At 44.3% G+C, this 26883-nt stretch overlaps 1 protein-coding gene across 3 annotated transcripts in view; it reads right to left on the bottom strand.

The window, feature by feature from the left end:
• The window catches only part of LOC115201014 (PH and SEC7 domain-containing protein 1), a 112867-nt gene that overhangs the window by 78407 nt on the left and 7577 nt on the right, over positions 1–26883 (bottom strand). For 2 of the 3 annotated variants that reach the window (XM_029764200.1, XM_029764202.1), the window contains exon 2: positions 4612–7073. In XM_029764200.1, coding sequence (XP_029620060.1) covers positions 4612–6903 — 2292 coding nt within the window. In that variant the 5' untranslated portion in view covers positions 6904–7073. Of the gene's footprint in view, positions 1–4611; positions 7074–18523; positions 18609–26883 lie in introns of those variants that run through there. The other variant, XM_029764201.1, reaches the window with a different exon arrangement.

Genomic DNA, 26883 nt, shown 5'->3' with positions numbered 1-26883 from the left:
CCATGACTGCATGGACACGCATGCCTCCAACTCAATCATTAAGTTTGCAGACGACACAACAGTAGTAGGCCTGATTACCAACAATGACGAGACACCTTACAGGGAAGAAGTGAGGGCCCTGGGAGAGTGGGGCCAGGAAAATAACTTCTCACTCAACGTCAACAAATCAAAGGAGTTGATCGTGAACTTCAGGAAACAGCCCCTATCCATATTGGCGGGACCGCAGTGGAGAAGGTGGAAAGCTTCAAGTGCCTCTGCATTCATATCACTGACAATCTGAAATGGTCCAACCACATAGACAGTGTGGTGAAGAAGACACAACGGAACCTCAGGAAGAAATTTGGCTTGGCATCTAAAACCCTCACAAACTTTTACAGATGCACAATTGAGAGTATCCTGTCGGGCTGTATCACAGACTGGTATGGCAACTGCACCGCCCGCAACCGCAGGGCTCTCCAGAGGGTGATGCGGTCTGCCCAACGCATCACTGGGGGCAAACTACCTGCCCTCCAGGACACCTACAGCATCCGATGTCACAGAAAGGACAAAAAGATCATCAAGGACATCAACAACCCGAGCCACGGTCTGTTCACCCCGCTATCATCCAGAAGGCGAGGTCAGTACAGGTGCATCAAAGCTGGGGCCAAGAGACTGAAGAACAGCCTCTATGTCAAGGCCATCAGACTGTTAAAACCTGTTAAGGACAGGCGTTCCGCTAGCCAACATCCAATGGAACAGCAGGGCATGAAATACAAAACATCAAAAATCTAATAATTAAAATTTCTCAAACATACCACTATTTTACACCATTTTAAAAGATACACTTCTCCTTAATGTAACCATATTGTCCGATTTCAAAAAGGCTTTACAGCGAAATCAAAACATTAGATTATGTTAGGAGAGTACATAGACAAAAATAACCACACAGCCATTTTCCAAGCAAGGAGATGTCTCACAAAACCCCAAAATACAGCTAAATGAAGCACTAACCTTTGACGATCTTCATCAGATGACACTCCTAGGACATCATGTTACACAATACATGTATGTTTTGTTCGATAAAGTTCATATTTATATCCAAAAACAACATTTTACATTGGCGCATGATGTTCAGAAAATGTATTCCCACCAAAACCTCCTGTGAATGAGCACATCAATTTACAAAAATACTCATCATAAACGTTGACAAAATACATAACAATTATTTAAAGAATTAAAGATACACTACTCCTTGATGCAACCGCTGTGTCAGATTTTAAAATAGCTTTACGGAGAAAGCACATTGTTCAATATTCTGAGTACATAGCTCACCATCAAAGCAAGCTATACAGACACCCGCGAAGTTCTGGGGTCAACTAAACTCAGAATTAGTATTATATATATTCTCTTACCTTTGCTGATCTTCGTCAGAATGTACTCCCAGGACTGCTACTTCCACAAGAAATGTTATTTTTGTTCGAAATAATCCATATTTATGTCCAAATACCTCCGTTTTGTTCGTGCGTTCAGGTCACTATCCAAAGGCATAATGCGTGAGCGTAATTCGAGACACGAAAATATTCAAAATGTTCCATTACCGTTCGAAGAAACATGTCAAACGTTGTTTACAATCAATCTTTAGGGTATTTTTAACGTAAAAATGCGATAATATTCCAACCGGACAATAGCGTATTCATTCCAGGAGAAAAAGAAGGAACGGCGCGCTCGCGGGATCGCGCATCACCAAGCCCTTTGTCCTCAGGCAGTCCACTCATTGACTGAGCTACTATTCTCTGCCCAGTAACAGGAGAATGATGAAAAAACTTTCTGAAGGCTGTTGACAGCCAATGGAAGCCTTAGGAAGTGCAACGTGACCCCACAGACACTGTAGTTTCGATAGGGATTCAAAAGAGAAACTACAATCCTCAGATTTCCCACTTCCTGGTTGGATTTTTCTCAGGTTTTTGCCTGCCATATGAGTTCTGTTATACTCACAGACACCATTCAAACAGTTTTAGAAACTTCAGAGTGTTTTCTATCCAAATCTACTAATAATATGCATATTCTCTTCATATACTTTCTGGGCCCGAGTAGTAGGCAGTTTAATTTGGGTACGTTTTTCATCCGGCTGTGAAAATACTGCCCCCTATACCTTAACAGGTTTTAAATAGCCATCACTAGCCGGCTTCCACCCGGTTACATAACCCTGCACCTTAGAGGCTGCTGCCCCATATACATAGACTTGGAATCACTGGCCACTTTAATAATGTTTAAACAATGTTTAAATGCTGAGAACTGGCAGGAAAAGTGGTCTGTTACCTCAACTAATAGGGCCTGTGATTGGCTGAGCTATTGTCAATGAACAGCATTCTTCTGTCTTCTTCTATTCCTCATATGTATATACTGTATTCTATTCCACTGTATTTTAGTCAATGCTACTCCGACATTGCTAAATCTAATATTTATATATTTCTTAATTCCATTCTTTTACTTTTAGATTTGTGTGTATTCTTGTTAGATACTACTGCACTGTTGGAGCTAGGAAGCATTTTGCTACACCCACATTAACATCTGCTAAATATGTGTATGTGACCAATTCAATTTGATTTGATATGGAGAGACACACGTTTTGTAGCCTTTTACTGCCAAGGAAGCTACATCCTCTGCCTCAGCCTGACCTATTGTTCAGTGGCATAGGGCACTTTACACCTCTGTGTTAGGGACCAGGTTGCCAAGGAACACAGTCAGCTGACCTGGTCAGCCAATCACAGGCCCTATTAGTTGAGGTAACAGACCCCTTTTCCTGCCATTTCTTTAGTTGGACACAGGGGTGCAGAGACAACAGATCAGAAGACCTCACCACCTGCACCACCTCAACACAACTCACCACTGGACCCAAGCTACCACCATGGACTGCCTGTCTGTTAGGCAGTCCAGTGCGTGAATGACCATAAAACCACTATACACTATGACTACAACAATTGCAGTTGTCTATCCTCCTTGTTTGGTGTGTGGTAATAAACGTGTGTTCCGTACATCTGTCTCCTACCGGTCATTTACGTCCTCTAAACCGGCATCCCTATCGGTTGGTGGCACTCTTTTACAGTCACACACACATGGTAAAATTAACAAAATACAAAATATATTTAGTTAACCTCTCTAGGGTAGGGGGCAGTATTTTCACGGCCGGATAAAAAACGTACCCGATTTAAACTGGTTACTACTCTTGTCCAGAAATGAGAATATGCATATAATTGGTAGATTTGGATAGAAAACACTCTAAAGTTTATAAAACTGTTTGAATGGTGTCTGTGAGTATAACAGAACTCATATGGCAGGCAAAACCCTGAGAAGATTCCATACAGGAAGTCCCCTCTCTGACCATTTCTTGTGCTTCTGTGGCATCTCTGTCGAAAATACAGGATCTCTGCTGTAACGTGACAATTTCTAAGGCTCCCATAGGCTCTCTGAAGGCGCCAGAAAGTGGAATGAGATCTCTGCTGTCTCTGGGCTAGGTACAGGAGCGCTGTTTGTGAGTGGTCAGGCTGGTGGCTCAGAGACAGGAGATGCGCGGCCCCGAGAAGTGGCCATGTTTTTCTTTCAGCCTTTGAACGAAAACAACGTCGCCGGTTGGAATATTATCGCTATTTTACGAGAAAAATAGCATAAAAATTTATTTTAAACAGCGTTTGACATGCTCCTAAGTACGGTAATGGAATATTTTGAATTTTTTGGTCACAACATGCGTCCGCGCGTCACCGTTCGGATAGGGATCTGAACGCACGAACAAAACGGAACAAAACGGAGGATATTTGAACATAACTATGGATTATTTTGAACCAAAGTCCTGGGAGTGCATTCTGACGAAGAACAGCAAAGGTAATCCAATTTTTCTTATAGTAATTCTGAGTTTAGTGAGCCTCGATGTTGGCGAGTGTCTGTTTAGCTAGCCTTGATGGCCGAGCTATCTACTCAGAATATTGCAAAATGTGCTTTTTCCGAAAAGCTATTTTAAAATCTGACACCGCGATTGCATAAAGGAGTTCTGTATCTATAATTCTTTAAATAATTGTTATGTATTTTGTAAACGATTATCAAGAGTAATTTAGTAAATTCACCGGAAGTGTGCTTGCTAGTTCTGAACGTCACATGCTAATGTAAAAAGCTGGTTTTTGATATAAATATGAACTTGATTGAACAAAACATGCATGTATTGTATAACATAATGTCCTAGGAGTGTCATCTGATGAAGATCATCAAAGGTTAGTGCTGCATTTAGCTGTGGTTTGGGTTTTTGTGACATATTTGCTAGCTTGAAAAATGTCTGTGTGATTATTTCTGGCTGGGTACTCTCCTCAGATAATCTAATGTTTTGCTGTCGCTGTAAAGCCTTTTTGAAATCGGACAATGTGGTTAGGTTAACGAGAGTCTTGTCTTTAAAATGGTGTAAAATAGTCATATGTTTGAGAAATTGAAGTTATAGCATTTTAAAGGTTTTTGTATTTCGCGCCACTCGATTCCACTGGCTGTTGACTAGGTGGGACGATTTCGTCCCACATACCCGAGAGAGGTTAACATCAATATATTAAAATGAATATTTCAATGCAACATGTATGAAGAATAATGTCTCACCTGTATCCCTGAGGTGGCAGCCCCTGTCTCGTTGCTCTGGTGGCTGGACTGACTGGACTCTGGGGACACACAGTCCCTTTCCCCCAGGCTGCCAGTCACCCCGCTGGAGCTGCGTGATGAGGACCCTGCTACCCTGATTTGCTCCCCCTCTGGAGGCTCCTCCACCCTCAGCAGGCCTCGCTGTTGCCCTGGTCTGTGAACCTCTTCCCCATCCCCATTCAGGCCCTCATCCTCCTCTGGCGAGTCCAGCACCACAGGGCCCAGCAGCAGAACCTCCCTCCTCCTATGCTCGGCCCTTTTCTGCTGGGCCACGCTTAGGGGCTGCTGCCCAGGTCCAGGTCCGTGTATGGGGCTGGAACTGGAGTTTCTGCTCTCCTCCCCCACTAGGTGGCTCCAGGGCTGCCTGGAGGTCCAGCTGACAGGGGCTTCCACCACACTTTGGCGTATGTAGAGTCTACGAGCCAGCTCGGCACTATCCCCCCTGTCAAAGCAGGAGAAGTCGGCTCTCCTGTCCGGCTCGAAGGACCAGAAATCTCTAGTGTACTGAGGGGGCTGGCAGCGATGCAGTGTGGGGCTTTCTGTGACTCTGAGCTGGGCTCTCAGCAGCCTGGGGTCTTTCAGAGGGGAGCTGGTCTCGGCTGGGGGAATAGATGGACGGATGAAGCGTGAAGGCAGGGCAGGGGACCCTCCTACACTCACTACTGTGTCTGATAGAATGGAGCTCTGAGCCAGAGCCTGCCCTCTTCCATGCTGTGTCCCGTGATTAGTTGTTGTTGGAGAGTTTGAGTCCTGTGTGCGTGACGATGGTAAAGAGTTTCCAGCCTGGTGAGAGCCAGTGTCGTTCGACGCTGGTGTGTGTTGGCCATATAAAGGGATATTCATCTTAACTGTCTGATGCTGCAAATGTTGCCTTTGTGCATTTGGGACAGAACTGTCAGCTTCTCCAGACATACATCCAGAGTTGGGGCTCTCTACTTCGTCTAAAGCATTGTGCAATGTCAATGAGTTCCTCTTTACCTCTGCTAAAATAGAGGATACTTTAGTAGCCTCCTCGGCAAGCCTCCGGGCCACTTCAGGGCTGTTGGCTGGGGAGGAGGGTTTGCTACAACTTAGCTGATTCAGTACAGTTCCCTCCCCTAGTTTATTTTCAAGTTGGATGATGGTCCCTTGAGAGGAGGAACTGCTGTTACAGGGCTTGTGCACTTGTTTCTGTGTGGTTGGACTACCTGCTAAAGCTTTGTCCTGACCTGCCCAGTGGTGTGGGCTCTGGGCCTGGAGCCCCATGCACGACCTGGGTCTTGAGTTAGGAGACATCCCCAGAGCGGCCTGCCTAGCATGGGACGAAAGCTGGACTGAGGCTGAGCTCCTGGGTAATGGCCCGCAAATGGCCCGGTTTCTATCTGCATCCACAGCGTGATTATTTTGGAGATTATTGCAGGCGCTGTGGCGCTGGACAGGAGAACCACCGGCCCAGGACAGGCAGCGGGCCTGCTGGTTGTGGCGGGAGCCCCTGGGACTCTGCTCGAGCCCATGGATGATCTTACTCCTGAACAGGGGGGAACCAAACCCAAACTCCTCCAGGGCACGCTGGGTGGCCGCAATACCGTCAGGATCCAAGACAGGGTGGCGGAGGCTGGGAGAGCCTGCCGGCTGCTGCTGGTGACCCCCTGGGGGACAAAACGCTAGTTTGGGACTGGAGCTGCATGAGGAGCCAGGACTACCCAACCGGATGGGGTCGCTGAGTTTATTCCGGGGGTGGGAAGGTGGGGACGACTGCTCCTCCCTAGACCTCCTCTGACAGGCTGAGTTCTGTGGGCTCTCCACTGTCTTGACGTTAGCCTTCTCAATGTAGCTGAAGGTGACCACCGACCGTTTGCCATTGCCCCCCACCCCCTGCCCTTTGGAGGGGTGTGTGTGTGGGGTGGTGCTCTTCCCAGTCCCAGAAAAGACTGGGGAGTGGGTCAGTGCTGCTGGTAAACTCTGTTGATGGGAGGTGCTAGGCGATTGGGTGCCACTACCTTGGTGGAGCTGGAAGCTCACTTTGTGTCTGGAGGGAGACTGGGTGTGGGTGAAGTTATGGGCCAGGCGGTGTGTTGGAGCTTTGGTAGGAGTTTGGCATTTTGTCTGGCAGGCTAGCTGGGACAAAAGCCCCGCGGGCCGATCCTGTGCTGAGGCTGAGTCACTCCCAGTCCCAAGCCCCTCCACTCCTCCTCCCAAGCCCCCCTTCCCATCCTGCTCTGGGGCTGACCTCACCTCCACATACAGATGAATGACTTTTCCAGACTGGGACATGACCTCACACTCTGCACATCACGAGGCCAGGAAGAGAGAGAATGATAAAGAAGCGAGAGGAGTGTATCTTGAGGAGATCTTCTTTCCTACTCAGTAAGAATAAGGACATCGTGGACAAATGGGACCAACAGGCCCATAGGTCGCTTCCAGCAGATCTCTAGTCACCATACCTGTAAAAGAGGGAGAGTGGGATGGAGAGAGAGAAAGAAGCATACAGTAGGTAGTGAGAAGTCATACATTTCTGATCATGTGTGTTACACATGGAGATTGTCTGTAAATGAGTGAAGCAATGACTGGGGGATTAAGTGTAAGAGTAAAGAACTGAGGTAGTGAATGAGTGAATAAGATAGTAAGGTGAATGAGTGAGAGTAGCAGTAGTACAATAAAGGGTGAACAGCTTTGCCTCAGATAACCTAGAAAAGTAACCCATAATCCCTATAGAATACTGTACACTCCTGCAGACATGCAGGTACAAACAAGCATTTATGATCCTCCAATCTAGACTTCAAACCTTTCCAATCTAGACTTTACAACTTTGAGATAATTGGCTTAATCAATAACAAAGGAAAGCTGCTTTTCCTGATGACTAAATGCCACCCTTCTGGCTCTCTACAAGTTTAAAACAGTGGATTAGGTGCCCTAGTAATTGAGAATGACACATTATCCTGATTGGCTGTTACACAGACCCTCTGTCTGGGCCAACGCCATGGGGGGTCGCTACAACAACAACAACTCCTGGGTCAGTCAGGTCAGTTTGTAAGATGATCTTTATAGTAAATTGAATGACCACTCTAGATCCATCATCTCCTGCCTTTCGTCCTTATCTCACCCATGTTCAATGCCTTTTTTCACACCAAATGACATACTGAGGGGGTTGGACCTACTGTAACGAATACAAAATCTCTTTAGTAATAATGTTACATCTGTAGAAATATACTGTAAATATAGGATGATGCCTTAAATATTATAGGGTGATATATTTCGGTGGTTTTCATTGAGGATATTGAAGATCAGCCAGGTGGATCATCCACCTCACTTCCTCTCCTGAACGCTTACTCATACATGATAACACAGGAGCTGAAACACTTGCAGTCAGAACACTGAATGAAACCAATCAGAGCAAAGCACAGTATATATTCTGACAAGACACTTCAAGGGGATTCCGTTTAGGAAGCATTAAACTAGGAAATTAAGGCTTGGTTTTCTTCAGAGGAATCAATTTGACATTGATGCAGTGGGAAGGAGACTAGGGACTCTATAACTTTTGTCATTGCTTCCCGATATTCTTCTTCTTCAAAACATGTCATAACATAGAACTGGCTATGTATGTCAGCATGCCATACACCATGCTGTCCCTCTGTCATCACAAAAGTTTCAACACACAAAACCTCTATCAGATCGGTGTCCCTAAACCGGGACAGTTGTTGCTCAATATGCGATAATGTGACCAGAATGACATTGCAAACAACAGCCAACTTGTTGACATGGACATGTCTTATTTGGGCAGAAAGCTTAAATTATTGTTAATCTAACTGCAGTGTCCCATTTACAGTAGCTATTACAGTGAGAAAATACCATGCTATTGTTTGAGGATAGGGCACATCAACAAAACACTTGTATCATGGCAACTGGTTTGATACATTCACCTCTGAAGGTAAATAATGTACTTACATTCAGTAATCTTGCTCTGATTTGTCATCCTGAGGGATAAAATGTAGTGTAGTTTTGTTTGATAAAATACATTTTTATATTCAAATGTAGGAACTGGGTTCTACAATTTGACCACACTGCTGTCTCTGGCTCCACACCCACCCCGCGCGGCCATCCAGATGTGTGAAGGTTAGTGCCTTTTCTGTAGGGAAGCTAATGATCCATCAAGTATGACATTCCTGGGAGTGTGTAAACAATTTTTTTTGCATGTTCTCTATAGTTATGTACTTGAAAATGTATAAATTGACCAATTCGGCACATTTGGGCAAACTCCTGGCAGACAATATTGTGAAGTGATGTAATTCTTCACTGGATCAGTCTGAAACTTTGCACACACACTGCTACCATCTTGTGGACAATATCTGAATTACACATATAATCCTACATCAGTGTCTTTCATTTCAAACACATTAGATATTTTACCAGATCTAAGGTGTTATATTCTCCGACATTAATTTCACATTTCCACAAACTTCAAAGTGTTTCCTTTGAAATGGTATCAAGAATATGCGTGTCTTTGCTTCAGGTCCTGAGCTACAGGCAGTTAGATTTGGGTACGTTATTTTAGGAGGAAATTGAAAAAAAAGGGTCTGATCGTTAAGAAGTCTAACTACTTGCTGAACAAAATGCTTCCAGTTAAGCAATACATGCTGTCAAACGATCAGAAGTTTTGTTTCACATGTTACTCTGAGAAGCTACGTAGAAAGAAGGAGGACAATGAACTCAAGAGGAAGAGGGTAGCTAAGAATGACAGATTGAAGTTAGGACTTGAGAAAGTGTGCGTTTGTGGGGCGCAAAGAGGACTTGACAGCATTTGAGACTTGGCATGCCAAACACACACATGAAAGCACGTGCGCGGACGCACACACACACACAAACACACAAAGCATTTTCCAAAGACTACTCCTCTATCCCACTAACAGCTTATATCCCTTCTCTTACCCCTTTTGGGTAACTATTATTTCACCTACTTTTTACCCTATGTCATAAGAGCACACGTTTAACTTCATAACAAACATGTTTCCCCAACTCAAGAGGTTATATTAAGAAATATGACTATAAAAGTAACAATTAAAGTGACAGGGTTGACTATAACAGGGTTGAAAATGTCATCTTAATTTAGCCATAGCTCTCCTTGTGACAGGGGGAATAGAAGCTTGTTGTGTGCAACAGGGAGCGGGAGCGTAACAAAACATTTACACTTCTCAAAACATTTCTAGCCTATGGGAAACAGGGTTGACGTGGTATGCTTGACACACTCAGTTTTCAACCACAAAACAACAGGAAATGGCCAAAAAGAGTAGAACCAGCTCACCTGCTTTTACACTACGATTTGACTATTAGATGGTCTATGTTTCTTTGGGAGAAACAAAAATCTATAAAATATATTAAAACGAAAGTTCAGTTCATGTAACAGGGATGACCTTAGGGGAAAATGTAAATACATCCCTAATCATATGAAATATCAAAGCAACAAAATAACTAGGGCTTTACAATAATGGTGAAAACTTGGGGTAATGTTGGGGTTACGTGGGTTAAAATTTTCCTTACTCGTCCTCTGTAGCTCACTTTGTAAAGCATGGTGCTTGCAACGAAAGGATAGTGGGTTTAATCCCTGGGACAATTGCTACATATGCACGTACGACTGCAAGTCGCTTTGGATAAAAATGTCTGCTAAATGGCATATATTATACACTACCATTGAAAAGTTTTGGGTCACTTAGAAATGTCCTTGTTTTTGAAAGAAAAGAAAGCAAATTTTTTGTCCATTAAAATAACATCAAATTGATCAGAAATACAGTGTAGACATTGTTAATGTGGTAAATGACTATTGTAGTTGGAAACAGCTGCTTTTGTATGTAATATCTACAAAGCCGTAAAGAGGCCCATTATCAGCCTATTCCAATGGCACGTTGTGTTAGCTAATCCAAGTTTATCATTTTAAAAGGCTAATTGATCATTAGAAAACCCTTGTGCAATTATGTTAGCACAGCTGAAAACTGTTGATTAAAGAAGCAATAAAACGGGCCTTCTTTAGACTAGTATCTGGAGCATCAGCATTTGTGGGTTCAATTACAGGCTAAAAATGGCCAGAAACAAATAACTTCCTTCTGAAACTTGTCAGTCTTTTCTTGTTCTGAGAAATTAAAGCTATTTCATTTGAGAAATTGCCAAGAAACTGAAGATGTGTACTACTCCCTTCACAGAACAGTGCAAACTTGCTCTAACCAGAATAGAAAGAGGGGTGGGAGGCCACGGTGCACAACTGAGCAAGAGGACAAGTACATTAGAGTGTCTAGTTTGAGAAACAGATGCCTCACAAGTCCTCAACTGGCAGCTTCATTAAATAGTACACACAAAACACCAGTCATATGGGAAAACAAAACACGGAGCATGCATAGTATTAATATTATCTCTCTGATTACAATGAAGAGCAAAACATGCCCCTCCGTTCTCAGCCAGCTGCAGTTTAACTAGGTCTTTCTTTGCAGCAGTTGACCACATGACTGGACAATAATCAAGATGAGATAAAACAAGAGCCTGCAGGACTTTTTTGTGTGCAAAGCTGTCATCAAGTCAAACTACTTTGAAGAATCTCAAATCTCAAATATATTTTGATTTGTTTAACACTTTTTTTGGTTAATACATGATTCCATATGTGTTATTTCATAGTTTTGATGTCTACACAATAATTCTACAATGTAGAAAATATAAAAATAAAGAAAATCCCTTGAATGAGTAGGCGTGTCCAAACGTTTGACTGGTGCTGGTACAGTAGCTGTACCATTGCTACTAAGGAACCCTCCAATTGTTCTCCACTATTCCACATACTAAAGCCCTCCCCATCCCAAGTTGGGTTGTCATCCTAGCAGACCACAGCCGTCCCCCCCGGATCCATAGGCCCCCCGAGATGCCAGGACCCACACAGTGCCACCCACAGAACAGAAGCAGATCAACTGCTGAAAGTAATTAAACACAAAAGCTCAGTTTAAAAAAGGAATTGGGTCCAACACAAGGAACTTACAGTGTAATCCTGAGACAGGTCAACAACCACCATTCTAAGTAAATCCTTGCAGCAGTATAGCTGATAAATCAGGTTCTAGGTCATTTAAATAAGGTTCTCACATTTTGTAGAACTGATCTGTTTTAGAATGTAATGTACATGTCAGATATTCTAATGGCAACCATTCAAGTAGTATCTCATGCCAATCCTTAACAGAAGGGACCTTGTCATTAATCCACTAAGTAGATGTTTTTCCTTGCTGCGAAGGTCAGGATGTTTTTAAAGCCTCCTCTTACCTACATAAGTAATATGCCTACTAAGGAGACCTAACAGCAAATAAACTGGGTCCAATTCTAGGTCAACCCCTAGGATGTTTTCAAGCGCATGTTTTTCAATAATTGGAAGAAGCAATTTCGTAAATTCCTCAGTTTCAGTGTATGGATACCGCTTATTAATCACATCAGACCAACAAAATATCATCATCCACATAAGAGTCACAGCAAAATCTATTGTATGATAGCTTATACACTATTTTAGGACCAGCTTTTGGAACTTTGGCTTTCATAATATTGTGATCACTGCATCCAATGGGTACGGATACAGCTTTAGAACAAAGTTCTACAGTATTAGTAAAAATGTGATCAATACATGTAGATGATCTTGTTCCTGTTGTGTTTGTAAACACCCTGGTAGGTTGATTAATACCCTGAACCAGATTACAGGCACTGGTTACAGTGAGAAGCTTCCTCCTGAGCAGACATCTTGATGAAAATCAGTCAATATGCAGGTCCCCAGGAAAGTAGACCATCTCAACTGGGTTGAGGTCGAGTGATTGTGGAGACCAGGTCATCTGATGCAGCACTCCATCACTCTCCTTCATGGTCAAATAGCCTTACACAGCCTGTGTTGGGTCATTGTCCTGTTGAAAAACAAATGATAGTCCCACTAAGCGCAAACCAGATGGGATGGCGTATCACTGCAGAATGCTGTGGTAGCCATGCTGGTTAAGTGTGCCTTGAATTCTAAATAAATCACTGACAGTGTCAGCAGCAAAGCACCATCACACCTCCTCCTACATGCTTCATGGTAGGAACCACACATGTGGAGATCATCCGTTCACCTACTCTGCGTCTCACAAAGACACGTGGTTAGAAGCAAAAATCTAAAATTTGAACTCTGTGAAGCATTTATTTGGGCTGCAATCTGATGTGTAGTTAACTCTAATGAAGTTATGATCTGCAGCAGAGGTAACTCTGGGTCTTCCTTTCCTGTGGCGGCCTTCATGAGAGCCAGTTTCATCATAGCGCTTGATGGTTTTTGCAATTGCACATGAAGAAACTTTCAAAGTTCTTGAAATTTTCCACATTGACTGACCTTCATGTCTTGAAGTAATGATGGACTGTCATTTCTCGTTGTTTATTTGAGCTGTTTTTGCCATAATATGGATTTTGTATTTTACCAAATAGGGCTATCTTCTATTTACCACCCCTACCTTGTCACAACACAATTGATTGGCTCAAACTTAATTTGAAATTGCACAAATTAACTTTTAACAAGGCACACCTGTTAATTGAAATGCATTCCAGGTGACTACCTCATGAAGCTGGTTGAGAGAATGCCAAGAGTCTGTAAAGCTGTGGCTACTGTGGCTACTATTCTACAATGTAGAAAATAGTAAAAATAAAGAAAACCCTGGAATGAGTAGGTGTGTCCAAACTTTTGGCTGGTACTGTATGTTAGGTATATCCTTGTATTGCTACTGCTGTATCATCAAATTCATTATCTAAGTGAGTCAGATATATAAGAATGCTATCTGTTGTTAGCAAGTTATTGATTTCATTAACCTTATTTCTAAGGCTACATATGGACTATATTTCTCCCTTTCCTGGTTAGCCTATCAGAGATAGACATAATATGGAAAATAGCAAGCAAGATAAAAAATTAAAAAAACGTTCACCAGTCCATTAATCAGTTGGTGTGTGTAAGTGTGTGTTTGTGCTGTAGGGTTGAAGCTACAATCCCATAGGCTTGGATCTCTCATCCCTTCCAGGCTTTTGGGAGGGAGGGTGGACAATGATCCTGTCATAGCGGATGTAAGCAATGTCCCCACGCGCTCTGGTAGCTTTCATGGCTGGGATAAGTTCTTTCCTCTTCTGGAGTACAGCTTCAGGATAATCCTTGTTGAGGAAGATAAACGTTCCTCTCAAGTTCTTGGCTCTTTCCAGAACAGCTACCTTGTCCTTGAACCTCAGGAACTTGACCACTATCGGCCTGGGCCTGTCACCGGTGGTGGGTTTTCCAGTCCTGTGGGCGCGCTCCACCTCAATCTTCCTGTGGTCCATCTTCAGTTTCTCCAAGATAATTTCCTTCACTTTGTCCTCAGACTCCGTCCAGGTCTCATGTGGAGATCCTGCAATTCCGTCCACAATCATGTTGTTCCCACCATGATTGACCCTGGAGATAATCTGATTTCTCTGTCATTGGTATCATGGATTCACATACATAACTGATGTCCTCTCTCAATGACTTACAGATTGCTGTCATCTTGCCGTTTTCCTATTTAAACTCATCAAGCTGACCCTTGGAGAACTGTTCTTCTGGTCCTCGACCTCTCTGGTCAGGTCGTCCATTCTTTTATTAGTTGACTCCACCAGTATTTGGACAAAATACTTGAAGCTATTTTATTGTTGTCACAACTGCTTGTAGAACTCTCTTTGTTTGTTGAAAAGATCCTCCACCTGTGATACAGAGACACCACTGTCCTCAACGGTACTCCCGCCGGCTTTGGTCTTTGTCATGGTAACAACGTAGGTTACTGGACACATGAATGTTCTCGCAACGTCCCATAAAAGGCATCTAGAACATTAATGTTGTATATCCTGAGAAAATTGTAAACACTTTCTAGATAAGTTCTGCTTGACATTAAGGGAACTTTTACACCAAAACATGCTAAAAAGGTTCTCAGAAGGTTGTTTGCTAACATAGACTGTTCCCCTAACCAACGAAAAACTGGACACTCAAACATCAGGGGAACATTACGGGTAACATTACAAAAACTGTAACGCCTGCAGGGAGAGTGTGTCTGTGTGTATGTCTGTCCGTTTGTGTGTGTGCATGTCAGAGAGAGAGAGAGAAAAGAGAGAGAGACGGAGAAAATACATGTTTTCCATTAGTACTCACTAGCGGAATGTCATGAAGTTGTACATGACCTTGTGGCAGTTAAAGATCTAATCTTCCCTGCTTTAGTGACTTCTTACAAACATAATGAAGAATGACAAAAACAAATATTTGTAAAAACGTGACCAAGACACCCCACAGCACAAATAAACCTATTTTCTTTCAAGGAAACATCCCTTATAACTTAAGCTCTTTCTGTGCCAGCACTACCTTGTTCAGTTTAAAAGGAGGATTATGTGTCCGTCAATTTATTGATTCATGGAGCATCAGAGCTATTACCAGGAGGGTCAAATTAATTTTATTAGTGGCTGTATATGGAGGCAGGAGTGAAAACGCATATTTGAATCTACATCACCACTATGATTAAATGTGTTCAATTGTTCTTCCTTTCTTTGTACCATTGACATCTGATGCATGAGAAAAACTACTCAGTCCTTGGAGACTCTCTTAGATGTGACAAACACAGGAGAAAAAACATCTCAGTGTCACAGTATCCACAGAAGGTGGCGCCCCTCCTCGGTCGGGCGGCGCTCGGCGGTCGTCCTCGCCGGCCTACTAGCTGCCACCGATCTGGCTGCCACCCGGGGGGGGGGGGTATTTAGTGTGTCTTTTCAGTTCAGGATTTCGTGCGGGATTGTTTTATGTCTATTCAGGACAAGACGTTAGTAAGCGCTGCTCCCTATTCTAGTTTAGCCGGGCTGCGCACGTCACCCTTTTCTCATCTGGACCGACCACCGTAACCTGGAGTATATCCGGGCAGCGAGGAGACTTAATCCTCGTCAAGCCAGGAGGGCCATGTTCTTTACGAGGTTTCAATTTACCCTCTCATACATTCCAGGTTCCCGGAACCGGAAGGCTGACGCACTGTCACGTCTCTATGACACCGAGGAGTGGACCATCGATCCTACTCCCATACTCCCCGCCTCCTGTCTGGTGGCACCGGTGGTATGGGAGGTGGATGCGGACATCGAGCGGGCGGGTCAGTCAGAACCCACTCCACCTCAATGTCCCGCGGGTCTGAAATACGTTCCGCTTGGTGTTCGCGATCGCCTGATCCGATGGTCCCACACTCTACCCTCCTCGGGTCATCCTGGGGTGGAACGGACAGTGCGGGGCCTAAAGGGGAGGTACTGGTGGCCCACCTTGGTTGAAGATGTTCGTCATTATGTCTCTTCCTGTTCGGTGTGCGCCCAGTGCAAGGCTCCTAGGCACCTGCCTCGAGGTGCCCTAGGCACCTGCCCTAGGCACCTGCCTCCCAGTTCCACAACGACCTTGGTCTCACCTCTCGGTGGATTTCCTCACGGATCTCCCGCCATCTCAGGGGAACACCACGATCCTGGTCGTTGTGGATCAGTTCTCGAAGTCCTGCCGTCTGCTCCCTTTGCCCGGTCTTCCTATGGCCCTACAGACCGCGGAGGCCCTATTCACCCATGTCATCCAGCACTATGGGGTGCCCGAGGACATCGTATCTGATTGGGGTCCCCAGTTCACGTCCAGGGTGTGGAGGTCGTTTATGGAGAGGCTGGGGGTCTCGGTCAGCCTGACCTCGGGTTTCCATCCCGAGAGTAATGGGCAGGTAGAACGCATTAACCAGGATGTGGGCAGGTTTCTGCGGTCGTATTGCCAGGTCCGGCCAGGGGAGTGGGCGCGGTTCCTGCCATGGGCCGAGATGGCCCAGAACTCTCAGCGCCACTCCTCTACTAACCTGTCACCTTTCCAGGTAGTGTTAGGTTATCAGCCGGTCCTGGTGCCCTGGCAGCAGAGCCAGACGGAGGCTCCTGCGGTGGAGGAATGGGTGAAGCGCTCGAAAGAGACCTAGAATGCTGTCCAGGAGTGTCTAAAGCGGGCTGTAGAACGACACAAGGAGAGCGCTGACCGCCACCGCAGTGAGGCCCCCGTGTTTAACCCGGGGGACAGAGTCTGGCTCTCGATCCGGAACCTGCCCCTCCGCCTGCCCTGCCGGAAGCTGGGTCCGCGATTTGTGGGGCCATTCAAAGTCCTGAGGAGAATAAACGAGGTGTGTTATAGGTTACAACTTCCTAAATATTACCGCATTAACCCCTCGTTTCATGTGTCACTCCTCAGGCCGGTGGTAGCTGGTCCGCTGCAGGACGCTGAGGTGTGGGAGGTCCCTCCACCCCCCCTCCGCCCCGGCGTACACAGTCTGGGCCATCCTGGACTCCCGACGTCGGGTAGGGGGCCTGCAGTACCTCGTGGACTGGGAGGGGTATGGCCCGGAGGAGAGGTGCTGGGTTCCGGCGGGGGACGTTCTGGATCCAGCTATGCTGCAGGAATTCCACCGTCTCCGCCCGGATCGACCGGCGCCTCGCCCTCCGGGTCGTCCCCGAGGCCGGCGTCGGCCGCGCATCAGAGGGGGGGTACTGTCACAGTATCCACAGAAGGTGGCGCCCCTCCTCGGTCGGGCGGCGCTCGTCGTCGCCGGCCTACTAGCTGCCACCGATCCATGTTTCTGTGTCTTTTGGTTTTGTCTGTCTGATCCGCACCTGTTTCTTGTCTGTCATTAGTGGGGGGGGGGGGGGGGTATTTAGTGTGTCTTTTCAGTTCAGGATTTCGTGCGGGATTGTTTTATGTCTATTCAGGACAGACGTTATTAAGCGCTGCTCCCTATTCTAGTTTAGCCGGGCTGCGCCCCGTGCGTCATTTGTTTTGAGAACGTGTTCCCTCTTTGAGTATTGTGTGCGCCCTGTGCCTTTCGGCTTCTTGTGTTGTTTTCGGGTTGTTTTTAAACGCTATCGCACTACCGGACCTCTGTCTCCTGCAATTGACTCTGCCTCTCTACTGCTCCTGGTAAATCGTGACACTCAGTGAATATGTCCTAAACAATAGCATTTTTTAAGACTCGATAAGAACTAATACGAGTTTATGTTGCTTTCAATTAGCTCTGTTTTCCAGCGAGGGATCTGGTTGGCCCCAATACCTGTATATGTATGTGTGTCTTTCGGATGGGTTGGGTTAACAGCGGAGGTCAAATATCTGTTGGCCCTTGTGTGTAATTGACCAATAAGGTGATCTTAATCAGGATGAACAGAGTGAACATGCGCTACATTGATGACGGGACTAAATCTACTGGCTATGATAAAAGGTAAGGAAACTGTGAGCGTCTGGTCACTAATTCCCTACTGAGAGCCAAAGCAAAAGATTTCAGATGCCTATATACATGTATATGCCTAAACTGACCTGTATGCTATTGACAATAACACATGCAGATACGCACACACACAACTGTATTCAACCTGCCCAGTTTTTCTGTAAAATCCATAAATGTGGGACAGAAAAACTACTTGAAAGTGCATGCATTAACATGGCCTCATATTCTGAGTATACACAAACATAGCCCCATGCATACGCCCATGAATATGTACACACTCACTAACACATTCTATTGCTCATGCACGCACATGTACATACACACCTCAGGTATACACCCTTCATACACACACCCATGGGAGCATGCAGTCTTACTTTACAATGCTCTGACTAATAGGATCTCATTATATCTTTCATTTGTCATCATAATCACGCCCAAACATTAGATACAACTTCATCCTCTGTCAGAGCTCTCTGTTCTCCTAGTAAAGCCTTATCTTGATCGACGGCGCACACACAGCCCAGTAATAGCAGCGGCAGAGACAGAAGCTGCAGTCTCACACAGAGCCAAATCTCCACTCCTCCCTGCCTCTCTTCTCGTTTCTCCTCTATCACACTCACCTCTTCTCTTCTTAGCGCGCTCATCCACAGTGGATTTACACCTCCCACATGACTTCTTAGCCCGTCTTCTTGACTTCCTTCCTTCCTTCCCTCCCTCCCTCCCTCCCTCCCTCCCTCCCTCCCTCCCCGGCTGCAGTATGCAGTAGATCCATGGAACTGCCCTACTACTACTACAGGCTGCTGCTACACTGGCCAGCTTTCCCCTGCAGGCAACGCTGCCTCAGACCACACCCACCGAACGCACCACCAACCAATCAGCACGCGCACACCAGCTGGACCTCTCTCTCACTCTGCCAAACACACTGTGTAAAGGGTAAGAGTGAGTGTGGTGGTGGGTACAGTAGTTTGAGGGTTGATTTCTTGGCACAGAGGGCACTGGGGCAGAAGGGAAGAGTGATATGTGGAATAGAGTTCAGGAGGGAGTTGGCAGATAGGAGAGGAACAGTGTGGTACCAGAACAACAACCTTTCCCTCAACGCCAGCAAGACAAAGGAGCTGATCGTGGACTACCGGAAACAGAGGGGCGAGCACGCCCCCATCCACATTGAGGGCGCTGTTGTGGCGCGGGTTGAGAGCTTCAAGATCCTTGGTGTCCACATCACTAAGAAATTAACATGGTCCACACTAGGGTTGCACAATTCCTGGAACTTTCAATAAGTTCTCTGGTTTTCCTGAAATCCCAGTTGGAGGTTCCCAGAATCAGGAGGAAATAAGTGGGGCGGCAGGTAGGCTAGTGGTTAGTGCGTTGGACTAGTAACCGAAAGGTTGCTAGATCGAATCCCTGAGCTGACAAGGTTAACTGACTTGCCTAGTTAAATATAGGTAAAAAAATATTAAAAGCAGGCAATCCAGATTCCTACAACCAGGATTTTTGGAAAACCAGATCATTTATTTTGCAACCCTAGTCCACACACTGTCGTGCCGTCTTCCCCCTCAGGAGGCTAAAAAGATTTGGCATGGGCCCTCAGATCCTCAAAAAGCCATAAGACGGCTAAACAAGACTGCTAAATAGCTAATCAAATGGCTACCCGGACTCCCTGCATTTACCTTTTTTGCACTAACTCTCTTGCACTGACTCTATGCACACACACTGGATTCTACCCACACACTCATACATACTGTACTTACACCCCAACACACACATACACACACCCTACATACACCCACACACACATAACACGCGCACGCATGCATACTGACGCCACACACACACTCACCACATACGCTAATGCTACTGTCTATTATCTATCCTGTTGCCTAGTCACTTTACCCCTACCTATATGTACTGTAAATAGCTACTTCAATTACCTCATACCCCTGCACATTGACTCGGTACTGGTACTCCCTGAATATAGCCATGTTATTTTTTACACGCTATTGTTATTCACTGTGTATTTATTCCTCGTGTCATTATTATTATTATTATTTAAATCTTTGTTTAAATCTGCATTGGTGGAAAATGACCCGTAAGTAAGCATTTCACTGTAAGTCTACACCTGTTGTCTATGAAGCATGTGACAAATAAAATGTGACTTGATTTGAACAACAATAGCCAGATAGACCCTGACCAACCCTGTGTAGGGTTCTCACTATGGGAAAGTGATAGTTTTCAACACACACACGTCCAAACATGTACCTAATATACCTGAATAAATAAATGATAACAAACCTTCAGCATGAGCTGTAGGTTTAGGGTTAATTTAGCCATATTTACAATTCATAGGCACCATAAATAATGTAAACATATTGTGCAATGAACATGGGTGGCTTTAATAATTCAAGAAAATATAACAACTTGTTCCTCTAACCAGAAGTAAAATGTGTTATGAAATTTTATGGGCTTTCCTTTGAGACCGCCTATTATATAGGTCCTGGATGGCAGGAAGCTTGGCTCCAGTGATGTACTGGGCCGTTTGCACTACCCTCTGTAGCGCCTTATGGTCAGATGCCAAGCAGTTGCAATACCTGGCCCCCATTTTCCTGTAGTCCATGATCAGCTCCTTTGTCTTGCTCACATTGAGGGAGAGGTTGTTGTCCTGGCACCACACTGCCAGTTTTCTGACCTCCTCCCTATAGGCTGTCTCATCATTGTCGGTGATCAGGCCTACCACTGTTGTGTCATCAGCAAACTTAATGATGGTGTTGGAGTCGTCTTTGGCCACGCAGTCGTGGGTGAACGGGGAATACAGGAGGGGCTAAGTACACACCCCTGAGGGGCCCCAGTGTTAAGGATCAGCGTGGCAGACGTGTTGTTGCATACTCTTACCACCTGGGGGTGGCACGTCAGGAAGTCCAGGATCCAGTTGCAGAGGGAGGTGTCTAGTCCCAGAGTCTTTAGCTTAGTGATGAGCTTCGTGGGCAATATGGTGTTGAACGGGCAGTGTGGAATGCGACAGAGTGCATCATCTGTGGATCTGTTTGGGTGGTGTGCAAATTGGAGTGGGTCTAGGGTGTCTGGGAGGATGCTGTTGATGTGAGCCATGACCAGCCTTTCAAAGCACTTCATGGCTACCGACGTGAGAGACACGGTGCGGTAATCATTTAGGCAGGTTACCTTCGTTTCCTTGGGCACAGGGACAATGGTGGCCTGCTTGAAACATGTAGGTATTACAGACTCGGTCAGGGAGAGGTTGAAAATGTCAGTGAAGACACTTGACAGTTGGTCCGAGCATGCTTTGAGTACACGTCCAGGTAATCCGTCTGGGCCAGCGGCTTTGTGAATGTTGACCTGTTTAAAGGTTTTGTTTACATCGGCCTCCGAGAGCGTTATCACACAGTCATCCAGAACAGCTGGTGCTCTCGTGCATGTTTCCGTGTTGCTTGCCTCGAAGCGAGCATAAAAGGCATTTAGCTCGTCTGGTAGGCTCACGTCACTGGGCAGCTTGTGTCTGGGTTTCCCTTTGTAGTGCGTAATAGTTTTCAAGCCCTGCCACATCTGAGCATCAGAGCCAGTGTAGTACAATTCAATCTTAATACTGTATTGACGCTTTGCTTGTTTGATGGTTCGTCTGAGGGCATAGCGGGATTTCTCCCACTCCTTGAAAGCGGATTAGTCCGGATTAGTCTCCCACTCCTTGAAAGCGGCAGCTATAGCCTTTAGCTCGATGCAGATGTTGCCTGTAATCCATGGCTTCTGGTTGGGATATGTACGTACAGTCACTGTGGGGACGATGTCGTCGATGCACTTATTGATGAAGCCGATGACTGAGGTGGTGTACTCCTCAATACCATTAGATGAATCCCGGAACATATTCCAGTCTGTGCTAGCAAAACAGTGTAGTGTAGCATCCGCGTCATCTGACTACTTCCGTATTGAGCGAGTCACTGGTGCTTTAGTTTTTGCTTGTAAGCAAAAATCAGGAAGATAGAATTATGGTTAGATTTGCCAAATGGAGGGCAGGGGAGAGCTTTGTATGCATCTCTGTGTGTGGAGTAAAGGTGGTCTAGGATTTTTTTTTTCTGGTTGCACATGTGACATGCTGGTAAAAATGTGGTAAAACTGATTTAAGTTTGCCTGCATCGAAGTCCCTGGCCACTAGGAGTGCCGCTTCTGGGTGAGCATTTTCTTCTTTGCTTATGGCCTTATAGAGTTGGTTGAGAGCGCTCTTGGTGCCAGCTGCGTTATGTGGTGGTAAATAGATGGCTACGAATAATATACATGAGAACTCTCTTGGTACAGAGTGTGGTCTACAGCTTATCATAAGGTACTAACATTATACATCGCGCACCAGCTATTATTGACAAATAGACACACACCCCCACCCCTCGTCTTACCAGAGGTAGCGTCTCTCTTCTGCCGGTGCATGGAAAATCCCGCTAGCTCTATATTGTCCATATCGTCGTTCAGCCACGTTAAGCCTTGCCCCAAGCTCTTATCAGTTCCATCGAAACTGATATAATCCCTATAATGGTGATATTGAGAGAGATACACTACATGACCAAAAGTATGTAGACACCTGCTTGTTGAATATCTCATTCCAAAATCATGGGCATTAATATGGAGTTGGTCCCCCCTTTGCTGCTGTAACAGCCTCCACTCTTCTGGGAAGGCTTTCTACTAGATGTTGGAACATTGCTGCGGGGACTTTCTTCCATTCAGCCACAAGAGCATTAGTGAAGTCGGGCACTGATGTTGAGCGGTTAGGCCTGGCTCACAGTCGGCGTTCCAATTCATCCCAAAGGTGTTTGATGGGATTGAGGTCAGGGCTCTGTGGAGGCCAGTCATGTTCTTTCACACCGATCTGGACAAATTTCTGTATGGACCTTGCTTTGTGCACGGGGGCATTGTCATGATGAAACAGGAAAGGGCCTTCCCCAAACTGTTGCCACAAAGTTGGAAGCACAGAATCATCTAGAATGTCATTTTATGGTGTAGTGTGAAGAGTTCCATTCACTGGAAGTAAGGGGTCTAGCCCAAACCATGAAAAACAGCCCCAGACCTTTATTCCTCCTCCACCAAACTTTATAGTTGGCCGTGTGCTCGATGTTATACACCTGTCAGCAAATGGTTGTGCTGAAATAGCCGAATCCACTAATTTGAAGGGGTTTTCACATACACTACATGACCAAAAGTATCTCAAAGGGTTTGAGATACAGAACTATGCAGTCATATCGTGTTGCATCAGGAGTCACAGTTGCGAGATCTAGCTGTGAAGTCTAAAAGCATTCTCAGACGCTCAGATCAGCAAAGGAAGAAAGTATAGCACACTTTCAGTCTTTTGAAATATTAAAGAGCATCGCTGGTAGCTTTAAATAAAAGAGCAAACCTATCTTTTTCTGTGCATTTCCATCCTGTGTGAAAACGCATATTCACTTCACTCAGGATGGAAAGTCTGTCATTTGGTGTGACAATCTCTAATGTGTACCAAATGACTCAACAGAACAGTGACGATCAATAAAAATTGCTCTTCTTCTATTAAAGACTGATCCTCCTCTCTGCTTGTATGCTGGGGTTCACAGTCTGGACTAAAGGCTCAGCAGACAAAGACATACACATTAACTGTCTGGTTAGAGATAGACAGATGGACGGGCAAGTAGACAGGCAGGAGGCAGGCAGGCAGGCAGAACTGTCTTTCTGACAGGACGAGCCACCAGCAGCAGACACTGATAGCTCGAGAGCACCGAGGATTTACGAGCCCTGATAAACAATAGACGGGTGAAGAGAAGAAGCCGTAACTTTCCTCTCCTCTAACAGCCTTGGCCAATCCCAAAACATGGCATTCTGTAAACACAGCCATCCTCTCAGAACAAACCTTTAGTGTGATGACACCGGGACTGCCAGTGAAAGCCTTTGCCCGCAGTCAAGTGAAACCTATTACCAGTCACAATAGGGGAGTGCTGCAGGGCAGCTGGCCACCTCTCTACCCATGACCTCCAACGGAACCTGTGGAGCTGACAGGTCATTTATCCAAATGTACACTGGCCTGTCGTCTCATCTGTAGCCCTACTCCTGTGTCACTGTCTGCAGCCATGTGTTCCCCTGCACACTGTTGGATATGGGGGATATTTGGTGGCAAAAATAATGATAGTCAACTAATTGTGTCATCTCAGAAGACAGGAAATGGAATTTGAAAACGTATGCCTAAGCTTACTATTTATGAATAAGTAGCTTGCAGGATTTGAAGGCATTTACCTCTGCTGGTTTTGCTTCCAAGATTCTCATCTTGCGCAACAGATTAGCGTCGCCTGTCTTCGCAAACAAACAACCGCATATGGATAAACATGCACAATCGCACGGCTTCACTCATAGCAGGGAGTCCTCATAACAGACATCAGAATTTCAGAGCGACCTATCGACTATCACAACAAGCTATCTCTGCAGAATGCACCACTGAAGCCAGCTTTTACCTTTGAGCAGTGTCAGCACTCCTGAAGGCAGATGCATGCGGAGGGTTTTAAAAGCATTGAAGCTTAAGCAGCCTCACTATAGCCCACTGTAAAAGCAAACCATAATCATGTACAGTGTTCCATTTCAAACAAATAGCGTTAAGGCCAATCAAATGATCTTGATTGCTTCCACCGTTGCGGCAATTTGGCTCGTTGTCCACAGTCCCCTTTACAAAGACAAACAATATCACTGTTGTTTTGGGGTACTAAAACAATGTCATAATAAGACTCCCAAACACATTCATGTGAATGGGGCTAGTTCTTCTCTCTTACGTTCTATCTAAAATGTTCTAGTACTATTTGCCTAACCTTTTTATTTGATCTCAATCTCTTCATTCAAAGACTCAATCATGGACACTTACTGACAGTTGTGGCTGCTTTGTGTGATGTATTGTGGTCTCAACCTTCTTGCACTTTGTGCTGTTGACTGTGCCCAATAATGTTTGTACCATGTCCTATGCTGCAATCATGTTGTGTTGCTACCATGTTGTTGTGATGTTGTGTTGCTACCATGCGGTGTTGTTGCCTTGCTATGTTGTTGTCTTAGGTCTCTCTTTATGTAGTGTTGTGTTGTCTCTCTTGTTGTGATGTGTGCTTTGTCACATATACATATACATACATACATATATATATATATATATACATATATACATATATATATATATATATACATATACATATATACATATATATATATATACATATATATACATATATATATACATATATACATATATATAAATATACACATATATATATATATACATATATACATATATATACATATACATATATACACATATATATATACATATACATATACATATATATATATACATATATATACATATACATATATATATACATATATACACACATATATATATATATATACATATATATACATATACATATATATATACATATATACACACATATATATATATATATATATATATATATATATATATATATATATATATATATATATATATATACATATATATATACATACATATATATATATATACACATACATACATACATACATACATACATACATACATACATACATACATACATACATACATACATACATACATACATACATACATACATATATATATATATATATATATAAAAATTATCCCAGGTCCCCGTCCCCGCAGGAGGCCTTTTGGTAGGCCGTCATTGTAAATAAGAATTTGTTTTTAACTGACTTGCCTAGTTAAAAAAAGTTAAATAAAAAATTTATAAAAAAAGAACCTTGTAAGATCAAATATTGATTGAATTAATAAAAAACGATATTTGTTATAAACCATCAAAGCTGGACAGACTGTAGCTAAAAAGGAAGTACTCTCGAGGTAATATACTTTTGGACATGCCTTAATTGGCACTGGAAGCAGACATGTAGGGTGACATAAATTTGGCTATTAAGCACGACTCTCCAAAGGACATTGTGACTATCAAAGAACAGACTACGAAATCTATTACTTGCAATGAAATAGCACTTAACAAACATCTCACACATGCCAAGAATGCAAGCTAAAACACTTTGACTCTCTCTCTCTGACTCTCTCAGGCCAAAACACAGCTCTAAACAAAGTAGTAGAGGAGGCATTTCGGCTCTAACAATAACAGAGTGCCTCTTTAACAGGTTTTATTTTCATTAATCACACAAGGAATCCAGGCTACTGCAAGCCCTCCATCTGCAGCAAAGCCAAGACAGCTCCACAGACTGTGCTAGTTCTGTAGCAGCCCCTAATTATAGCAGCAGGAACGTGAAATGCTTGACATCATCACAGATTCCAAATGTAAACTGCCCTCTTTAGTGCCAGCAGCACCACCCCAAATCCTACAATGTGATATTGCTTGTTTGGTTTAACCTTATTGTCCATGGCTTTGACTGCATTTTGATTGTATTTGTATGCATGTTGTATGTAGCTGTAAATTGAAGGACTGTCTGAAGATTAGCCTAATGATTAGCCTAATGAACAGCAACAACAATATTGACCTGCTCAGTATCTCTTGTTCAAAATTAGCAGCACAGTCAGGAACCTCTTTATGGGATGAATATGACTGTACAATCTATGAGCTCCTTAGCAATCCAATGATTTCAAAGGGAAAAACACAATACCACAAAATTATGAAAAAGACAAAAGCATAGGGGTTAGTGAGAGGGAGTGAGAAACAGTGTGTGTGTGTGTGTGTGTGTGTGTGTGTGTGTGTGTGTGTGTGTGTGTGTGTGTGTATGGAAAGAAACAAAACAAAAATGTGGGAGGAAGACAAAAGAATCTCTCAAGCTTGATCAGTCACCAATAGTGTGCTGTTTTCTTAGCCTGGCTAACAATGCAAGATAAAGAGGTCAGCAGACAATCACAAACACTGTTACACCAAGAATCAATTGGGTTCCTCCGGACATGGTTAGTGCTGCATACCACTTTATCCTGTCTCTGAAACATAACATGTTTCAG

This window comes from Salmo trutta, chromosome 10 (genome assembly GCF_901001165.1).
Source record: "Salmo trutta chromosome 10, fSalTru1.1, whole genome shotgun sequence".
NCBI classification, from domain to species: domain Eukaryota; kingdom Metazoa; phylum Chordata; class Actinopteri; order Salmoniformes; family Salmonidae; genus Salmo; species Salmo trutta.
This window is presented reverse-complemented; position numbering and strand designations above follow the sequence as displayed.